Below are 9,895 nucleotides of genomic sequence, written 5' to 3' on the forward strand. Positions count from 1 at the left end.
TAGACTTCAGATGTGCTCACCATTTGGACACCTCCACCGGACGGGAAGATTATTCGTCACAGTTAAATTGATTTCTATATACTGTGTCATTGTTGAGGAGTAGAGCATAGGGCCAAAGAAGAACATGTTACGAGTTGGTGCAGAGCTGGATCCAGGACTTCCATTGATACCAACATTGGTCAGCATTTGCTAATAGAAATGGAAAACTATCAGCTCATGCGCAAAGTCAGTCAGGCTCATGTTAGGGCCACACAACCCAATTGCTTTCTTGCCACCTTGTGGATGTTACTGAATCAGATTCATTCTAATTGCCGGGATCGTGCCCATTATCTGAAATATCCATAAACCACACCTCTATTTCCACATAAAAGTACATCCGTTTGATGCATTCAATCGAGATCGGCACGGAGGTTTGAAGATGCGAGAGATGGCCCCAAAAATGTTCATTTGGAAATTTAGTGAAACAATTTGCTTATTCCTGCTTTCCATTACATAACGTTACGGTTTTTATAAATCGATGTAGTATCAATAAATTGTATATCTTGGGGAAAAGATGTGTGTTTTAATTTTTTTTTTTCCCACGATCTTATCATTATTTTTCTGGATGCGTTGTCTGAGGAGATTCTAAATTTATTTGCAGAGTAAGAACAAATTCAACATATCAAAGAATCACAAATGTGTGTGTCAACAGTTTGTATGCACAATTTAAGCACACATCTGTTTGTGAATGAGGCCCATTGTTATGCTTGTACTGTGCAGTCACTTCAAGCAGGAATTGCCAATTATTTCATTGTGTGTGGGGTCACGTTTTAAAAATAAATTTAAATATTAAAGATCTGGATGTGTGTACCATGCTTAGAATATGTTCTCAGCAGGCCCACTAGTTGAAACACGGCATTCTGATCAATATTGTGTTTGTGGAAAATGAGTTAAGCAGCAAAATCCACCCCTTTTTAGCCATCTCAGGGGGCGGCCATTTTGTCACTTGTGTTAACTGAAAATGACATCAGAAAACAGGTGAGCTGTGATTGGTCGTTACCTGAGCCCTGAGCAGTTGTGATGTCATTTTCAGTCGACAGAAGTGACAAAATGGCTGCCCCCAAAGATGGCTAAAAACGAGTGGATTAACTCTTATTCCACAAACGCAGTATTTATCAGAATGCCTTGTTTCAACTAGTGGCCTTGCATAGAACATAATCTTGAAAAAAATATGCCTGGGTTGACTTCCTCTTTCGGTGGGTGTTCAAAATATAATCCAAACATCTCCCAATCGGTGAAGAAAAACACTCAAAATATTTTTAATGAAGTCCATAAGAAATTCATTCATCCATCCAGTTTCTACAGCGCTTGTTTTGTTCACCATCGCAGGATATGCCCCGGTAATAATGCTTTGTTCTATAATGAGTTGTGGTCCAGCAGGCATCTCAGTGTCATTGGACAGCCGTTAAGAAAGCCCTGAGAAGACATCGGCCGATAACTGAAGCCTGCCCTGCAGTGACATGATAATGACACTCTCATATCCTGCTGTGATTCTCTTCATCGGCTGACAGTCAAGAACAAAAGGGGGCCTGAATTCATTAGTGGAGGGGCGGCGCATTTGCAAACCATACTTACCGCACCGTATTCAGATTTTGAAGCGTGGTGAAGTGGAATATCCTTATGACCAAAGTCCTCCCGCTACTATAAATAAACCATACTGGTAAATAATAAATGAGTCAATAACAGGGCATCAGTTGCTACCTTGCCCTCATTACTCATTACACTCACATACTCAAATGTGCTATATCACGACCATACCCCTGAGCAATTAGTTGCTCCTTAAATATCAGGGGGCTTGTTATTTAGCCCAGTATTTTATACTTTTATTGGTTTACTCTAAGAGCCGTGCTGCAGCACCGCCTCAGCAAATCCCAGAGCTCCTCTGCAGTCAGCAAAGTAATTGGGGAGGGAGTCCCAAAGGGTCCATGCGCACTGCTCAACCTGTTAAGATGACATGGCAGTGGGGGCAAGTATAGTGCGGCTGTGTGGAGGATGGGCGTACAGAGTGTGGTTGTGCACATGCATGCAAGCGCTAAAGAGAATAGGTTTGCGGTCTTTAGAGACTTACTGGTTGGCTGGGAAACCATCTGGATCCCACTACCCTCCAGTTGCATCACCCGTGCTCCCCCTTTTCTATAGGGATGTCAATATCGGTGCATGGGAGGGAGCCTGTCCAGATGCCAATTCCAGCTTCCCTTCCCCTTCAGCTGAAAATTTGTTAATTAACTGTGTCTCTCTGAGAGAGAGTGAGAAAGAAATGCCCTTTGTATTTGTGCCATTCATCACAAGCCAGCTCTTTTTCTGAAGCTTTGCCACATTAGCAGGAACAGATGAAAATGCTATGAAAGATCTCTTAAGTGAATCCATATCTTTAATTAATTTGGACCGAACTAAATAGAATATGGACAAGTCACGTTTTAAACCAGCAACAACACCTGAAGCGAAGATTTGAACCGAGGACCTTTCGACTGTGAGGTCGAGCCACTAACCAACTAACATGCTGTCTATGTAATGAGATATTAACAAAGCGTATTGCATTATTTTTCTCTCACATTTAGGAAAAGGTTTTCTATTTCTTTTTCAATAAAGGGATATCCGATGTTTTCAACAAAAATGTACGTTTTATAGTTTTCATTTGTATCTTTACCACAAATTGGCTGACTTTGTCTACTTTCTTGTGTCACTTCCAGATAAAACGACAACAAAAAAATTGCTTTAACTCCAAATTAGGCCAGGATATAAATAATTTATAGAGCAGCAAGCGGGAGCAAGTGGTTAGTGTGTATGAATCTCTTTTCCACAATACTGTACAGTGTAAACAAAAAGTCTACACGCCCCTGTTCAATCACCATCTTTGTGTGATATAAAAACTACAATAAATTTAAAACTTTCTGCACCACTAATGAATACTTTAACCAGTACAACTCTATTGATTTGTATACGCTTTCTATGGGCAAAATAAAAGTAAACGTGGTTGCAGTGTGAACCCCCTCATAACTGAAGATGCGGCTGTATTCAAAATTAGTCAATCACATTCAATCTTAAACTGGAGTCAGCACACACCTGCCGCAATTCAAAGTTCCTCTGATTGACCTCAAATAAAGTTCCGATGTTCTAGCAGGCTTTTCCTGGCATTTATTTTTTTCTTTCCAGCCAAAGCCTGAAGGTTTTGTGCTAAAGCTCTTATTTCAAAGTTTTGCTAATTCCTTCCACCTTATCTAAAGCACCACTTCAGGCTGAAGAAAAAACACCCAAAAGCATGATGAAGCCACTGCCATGCTTCACTGGACCACCGGACCAGAAGACCTATCTTTGGTTAGATTTTGTTATGTACCAATGAAACCAGGGTTGAACTTTTTGGCCATAATTTCAAAAGGTGTGTTTGGTGCAAACAACATTTGTCATCACCTGAAGAACACCATACCTACAGGCAAGCATGGTGGTGGTGTTTTCTTCAGCTGGAACTGGGGCCTCAGTCAAAGCGGCGGGAACTATGAAGTGTTGGCACTAAACCTTCAGGCTAATGCTCTAGAAAGCACAAAAAAAAGTCATAAAATGATTACCGGCACAACAACAGTTGAAATATATCTGGGGTCAACCAGAGGAACTTGAAATAGTGACAGGTGTGTGCTGACTCCCATTTAACATGAGTTTGAATTTGATTGTTTCATTCTGAACACCGCCACCTCCCATTCATAAGAGTACACTTGAGCGACCACATTATTTCAGTTGTTTCTTTTTAATTCTCCCCATTTTTTAACTATTCGAGTTGCACAGATGATATAGGTCACAATGATGGTGGAAAACGTTTTGAAATGACTTATCTTGGTCTCATCTCAAACCTGACATTTGAACAGAGATGTGTAAACATTCATATCCAATGTATATTTCACATGATACCCCACAGGTTTAAGTGATAAATGTGTGTGATGATGGTGTCATAAATAGCGCAAGTGTCATTTATGTACACTTATTCTGTGCACTGAAACGAAGTGATCGTATCCTGAGGTGATGATAAAACGAAGGTGAGTTGCACTGGTTCCATTTAGCTGGAAAACAAAAGGAAGTCAAGAAAACAAGTTAACATTTGCCCCCAAGTTCACTTCATTAATTAAGTTTGACATTATCATGTTGAACCTACTGAAATAGAATTTGTCTGAAGATGTCCCTCTGTGAGTTTCAATTCTGCAGGAAAATCAGATAATTAGGATTTGTAAAGCAAGTGAATGACTAAGGCATGCATATATTCATCATCCCTACCTTTCTTTGCCACAAACTCAAAATGAGAGGCGTTTTGTGATGTGTTCGTTTCTACTTTTAGATGCTTGACTGCAAAAACAAAGCGAGAAGGAAGAGTCATCGGGCCTGTCCAGATGATTTAATTAACTCATCACCAAATTTCACTAAAATGAAATGAACAATGGCTGTGTTTAGATTTAGTATACAGCCTTGGAGAACATCTAACAAAGCGTGAGTCAGCTTTGTTTGAGGGCATCATTATAGTAGGAGAGAGGCCCTTTTTTAACTCATTTTTCAGAACACCTGAAGCCTTGAAAAGAAAATAACTTTATTTCTGCTGCATTAACCAAGCTTGATTAAGACTTAGAATGACATACATGCGTGTGGATTCACTCTCCTGAGTGAAAAAAATAATAATAGATAAATAGAATTAAGATTTAGATTTAACGGTCACATTTAGATTTGACATTTACATTTTACCTTTAGATTTACATTTAAGATTGTGAGTTAGATTTAGCATTTTGATTCAACACTTAACATTAAAGTGCAATATCTAATAATTTGGATTGTCTCTAAGTAGACCAATATTGTTTTAAATGTGGAAAAAAAGTGATTCCCAAATATATACGCTATTTAAAAAAAAAAAACTTTGTAGCTAAATGTGACAAAATGTTGCTGCTGTTATTTTTTTCCAGATGCCAATTTTATGGTGTGCTTGGATATATACATATAAATAATGAATTCCCCAAATAATTATGTACATAAACGGATGCTTGCTTGGTCAAGCTATTGGCCATCGAGTAGTCAAATACATACAGAGGTAAAATTCAAAATAAAATACATGTGTTTTATTGAATGCGATGCAAAGAGCTGCTTGAAAAAAAATCTCACTCTATAAAGAGCGCAATATTCACTTTTGAGTGACATCATCAGATATCAATTAATTAACAGCAACAATTAAAGCCTCATTACACTGATAGCAGTCGAAATTATTTTGATTAGGATACATGAGAGGGGGGAACATTAGAAACACTCATCAATAATGAACATTAAATTGTTACTTCTCTACATTGTCAGTGAAAAGTGAGTCTTTTATTCATAATTGTGTGGCAGGTTAATTTAGATCATGTTCGATTTATTTTTATGTTTTAACCCACCGTTATAACTGTCCAAGGTCAACGAAGAAACGTTTGTCAAGTCAGCAAAGCGAATGATGAACTCTTGAGGAAACATTCCCGTGGACATCCAAAATGTGTTGGTGTTTCTGGTTCAAAGATATTAGATTGCAAAACTCAGGTAGGACTTCAAGTAGGTTTAGTCTATTGGATCCGTTTACAGTACAGAACAGTACAGTACAAAAAATTGAAGCGGAGACCCTTACCCGTCAATAATATTTTCCGGCGGGTGGTTCTCATCGTTGGAAGCAGCCACAACGACTTTCGCTCCCAAAGAACGAAGAGACGACTCACTCATGGTGAAATAATGACAACCAACACAAAATACAACCCCAAATGTGGCCTGACGTGCAGAGCTTCGCTTCAACACACAAACAACCTAGCGTTGCCACGCCAACCCTCAGCGTCGCATGATATGTACGTCACGGCGCACGACTGCGTCACATGCTCGATGTGGGTAACTTGTTAGCTGTTTAGCGCTTAGCTCTAAATTTAGCCACTGTTAATTTTTTATGGCGAATGGGTGCAAGGACGCGCTGTTCCTGCGGGGTACAGGGCAGGTGAGTCACTTTGTTGAATAGTAATATTATAAAGTACACATTCGTGAATGCAATTCTTTTGTACGACATAAGAGAGAGCTAGCTTGGTAAGCTAACAAATCAACACGCTGTAGTACTTACGTAGTAGTTACGTCAAAAATCAAGATATAAGATACCCCAAAAAACACGTTATGGTGTGGTAAATTATGTACCTTGTCTGGCTGGACAAGAGTGTTTGGTAAATTAGAAACAGTCCAAACCACTACAAGACGCAACCTCTTTAAATTACTGTTCTACACACGGTGCGGTTTTACGGAAATTGTATTCATTTACAAAATTAACTGATTTACATGATACCATGATCCCACTGACTATCAGACAAATATGTTGAACATAATTCAAGTCAGGCAACGTATCATTTTTCTTTTGATTAACATTCAGCAAATTAAAACTGAAAATGCACAAATTTCTGGCCAATTTCTAAGTCAAGAAAACTGTCCAATTTTCAAAAGGTTAGTTGGTATCGTTGCAAAGCTCGTTAAACGCATAAACGTATAATAATAATGTGAATTGTTTTTTAGGGTGTTTATTTGTTCCCTCTCATTACCGCTGCTGATAGCCAGCCATTGGCTGAGACACATACACATTGGCATTTTTTTAAAGAAATAACATTTAAACATGCATATTCAAATGTTGATTCAAGTAAACTTTATTTTCCCTCATTTCTAGAGCGATGACTCTGATATATGGGATGATACAGCCTTGATAAAAGCCTATGATAAGGCTGTCGCATCCTTTAAGGTAGCACAAATGAAGATTTGATGCAGTATTTGTTACTTTTTTCTTGGTTACTCACAGTTATGCTCTTTTTGACATACCAGACAGCTCTTAAGGGGGAAGATGAGCCGCAAGCGTCAATTAAAATCCCACCAGGAAAGAAGCGCAAGAATAATAAAAAGAAGAACAGCAGGAAAAGAACAAATTCATCGACAGATAAAGTGGTGAGGATGTATATGAAACATGCTCATTTCTTGTGGGTGGTAAAGAGAAAGTCAGAAATTCCATTTCCTAATGATACAATATTAATATATCACCATTCTTGTCACAGTGGCAGGTTGGAGATTCCTGCTGTGCTTACTGGTCAGAAGACAGTCGACTGTACTCGGCTACCATCTCCTCTGTCGACAAGGAGAGGGGCACGTGCGTAGTTGTCTACACAGGCTACGGCAATGAGGAAGAGCAGAACCTGGAAGACTTGCTTTCAGAGATCTCTGAGGGCGATGAAGAAACCAAAACCACGGTAGAAGGGTTTTGCTTGTGCAATCAGCGCTGTCTTGGGGATTTGTTTGAAACATTTCTGAGCCTAAATAATTTGACACAGGGAAACACGGTGAAAAAGAAAACTTTTCTCAGCAGGCATTCATATTTTGCTGTGTATGAGGCTCTGTTACGGATCAGGACACAGGGCAGAGGCATTTGTACATTTTCTTTCTTCAATAATTAAAATATACTTAGTGTGCCAACTGTGCCCTTCATTTTTCTGTTTCATTTCAGGTATAATTTGTACAGACGTGAGGCCATCAGCATTTAACAGCTTAGGCTTTGCAGTTTTTTTTTCTTCAGTGTATCATTCCCTTCCCCTGGGCTCGCCAATTGACAGCTTTGCAAAATTGCCGCCCGCAGTTCAGCGCCACTTTTAAGAAGCTTTCCGCCCTGTCACACTACGCTCAACCCGTAGTACAATTACACTTTATATGGAAAGTTTCTTGAGTTTATTGTTGACAAACCATGCAGCAGAAGGTCTACTACTGCTTCTATCACTGCCGAAAACACAACTCCTAAAGCAGGGGCTAACTGGACTACTGCAGTCGAGGACAACTTTTTTTAATTTTTTTTTATTTTTTTATTTTTTAATTTTTTATTTTTTTTGCCAGGGGGCAAGTTGGCGAGCCATGAACGAGCTCAGGCTTACAAAAACCGCAACGCCTTAGCTGTCAAATGATAATGGCATCACATCTGCCCAATTGATACCTGATATTAAATCGAAAAAATGATTGTGAGTTTTGACACACTGTGCATTACACAATGTTTTCTGTATTGTATTGTCTTAGAACATTTGTTGACGGTACATCTGCAGTAGTTCTTTATCTTTTAAAGTTACAACAAGTTCCAGCTTTACAGATACCATGTTTGAATGTGTTTTGGTAATGTCAGTCATAATTAAACAAGGTTCGGAAAAATTACACACAACACACCACAGGATATTCATACAGGACAGTCTTTCAGAGACATCTGAGAATCTGGCCTTTTCCGACTTTGATCGCACAGGAAGCAAAAATGCTCAAATTGTCGGTTTGTGTTTGCCCTGCACTTAAAAAAATGGGACAGTAAAGATGTTTTCCTCACAATTTAGACGCAAGAGGCAGAATCTTCCACAGAGGAGAGTGACAGGTCAACAGAACCAAACCAGCACAAACAGCAGTCACACAGTAAAAGCCAAAAGGCCAAATTCCACAAGGTTCCTCCCCCTATGTGGGCTCCTGGATTCCCTCCTCCATGCCCACCTCCCATGCCACCATTCAGACAGGTAAGATCATATTGCCATGTATACTTGGTCACTGAATTGTACTCTGTTAGAGTGCTCCATGTGTGTGGCACAGACATATCAACAACTTGTATACAACTTCCCGTCGTGCAGGGGTACCTAATAAAATGTGTACTAAGTGTAGTATTAGTGAATTGAGTATTACAACAGGTTTTCCTCCTTTTTGCCCCCAGGGTGGAAAAAGGCATTCTGGTGGTCATGGGCATGTACCTCCCCCTTGGCATCCCATGATGCAATTCGGCCCACCAGTGAGTTTAATGACAATTATAAACATGTATACGTTGTAGGGATGTAACGATTCACTCAAGCGCCAAGTCGATTCGATTTTCAGTTACTGATTTTCGATTCGATTTTTTGTTTTGTTTTTATAAACGCTACCATGCTTGTCTGTGCGCTAGTGTGGTGCTGCAGCCATCCACAAACTCAATACGCAATGATGGAAGCACATAATTTGACCTACAGATTCAAAATTTGGTATGCATCTGGAATGGAAAAAAATTTAAAGAGATAATTTGAAGACAAATTTAATCGAATAATCCAATCGATTAATCGAGTTGAATTTTAATCGATTTTGGCTTACTCGTTACATCCCTGATACGTTGTGATTGAAGTCGAATGTTGACATTGCATCTATTTACCACAAATAAGCTTCTTCCATTGCTCTCGGTTTTTGCCTCCAGATGATCCCTCCCCCTCCTCCCATGACTCCCGACATGGGCGATGACGAGGCCATGGGCAGCATGCTCATCTCTTGGTACATGAGTGGATACCACACGGGCTACTACTTGGTATATATTGTTTCATTGAGAACATTTAGAATATGGTATATTCTAAAGTTATTTTCTGGTGGAACTTTATTTGATCAAATTGTATTTTTCTAGGGTTTGAAACAAGGTCGCAACGAAGCTGCCAAATGGACCAAACCGCACCAGAAATGAAAAAAAAGATATCAATCTTTCACCAGAAGTGGCCGTTGTACTTGTACTTAGTTAACGTTCAACCGAAGCAGGACAGTTTTGTATTCTCTGTAAATAGATTTAATAAAGCATATCAAATAAGCACTCTCCATAACTGTCTCAATATTTTCACTTAAAAAGCTGCACTGACCGTATCGTTTATGCTCTATCTTTCATGCTCCATCAAAGTTTCTATAATTTTCACGGAATACATCGTTGGCAGGGTAAATCAAAACCGACAAGAGCCTGCCTGCATAAAGATGACAATTTGCTCTCATTAGATGATTCTGATATTACTAATGAAGTACCCTGTGACTTGTATGTGGGGTAAAAGATCGACAT

General features: G+C 39.2%; 2 protein-coding genes across 3 annotated transcripts; one reads left to right on the forward strand and one right to left on the reverse strand.

Moving 5' to 3' along the window:
• Positions 1–1,176: 1,176 nt before the first annotated feature.
• On the reverse strand, positions 1,177–5,881 carry hspb11 (heat shock protein, alpha-crystallin-related, b11). 2 transcript variants are annotated; one of them, XM_086031677.1, is made up of 6 exons: positions 5,660–5,881; positions 5,436–5,542; positions 4,300–4,368; positions 4,181–4,224; positions 4,008–4,088; positions 1,177–3,567 (listed from the first exon to the last, which is right to left on the reverse strand). In XM_086031677.1, the coding sequence occupies exons 1-6, from the start codon at positions 5,749–5,751 to the stop codon at positions 3,547–3,549; spliced, it is 414 nt and encodes a 137-aa protein (XP_085887803.1). In that variant the 5' UTR covers positions 5,752–5,881; the 3' UTR covers positions 1,177–3,546. The 2 variants fall into 2 exon arrangements, with proteins under 2 accessions (XP_085887803.1, XP_085887804.1); XM_086031678.1 differs by having other exon boundaries at positions 1,177–4,088; positions 5,660–5,871.
• smn1 (survival of motor neuron 1, telomeric) lies at positions 5,847–9,668 on the forward strand. Its single transcript, XM_086031675.1, has 8 exons — positions 5,847–6,013; positions 6,722–6,793; positions 6,874–6,993; positions 7,101–7,292; positions 8,406–8,579; positions 8,771–8,845; positions 9,278–9,385; positions 9,479–9,668. The coding sequence occupies exons 1-8, from the start codon at positions 5,966–5,968 to the stop codon at positions 9,533–9,535; spliced, it is 846 nt and encodes a 281-aa protein (XP_085887801.1). The 5' UTR covers positions 5,847–5,965; the 3' UTR covers positions 9,536–9,668.
• Positions 9,669–9,895: the final 227 nt, after the last annotated feature.

This window comes from Filicampus tigris, chromosome 5, assembly GCF_054856515.1.
Source record: "Filicampus tigris isolate MCC_2025a chromosome 5, RoL_Ftig_1.0, whole genome shotgun sequence".
NCBI lineage: Eukaryota > Metazoa > Chordata > Actinopteri > Syngnathiformes > Syngnathidae > Filicampus > Filicampus tigris.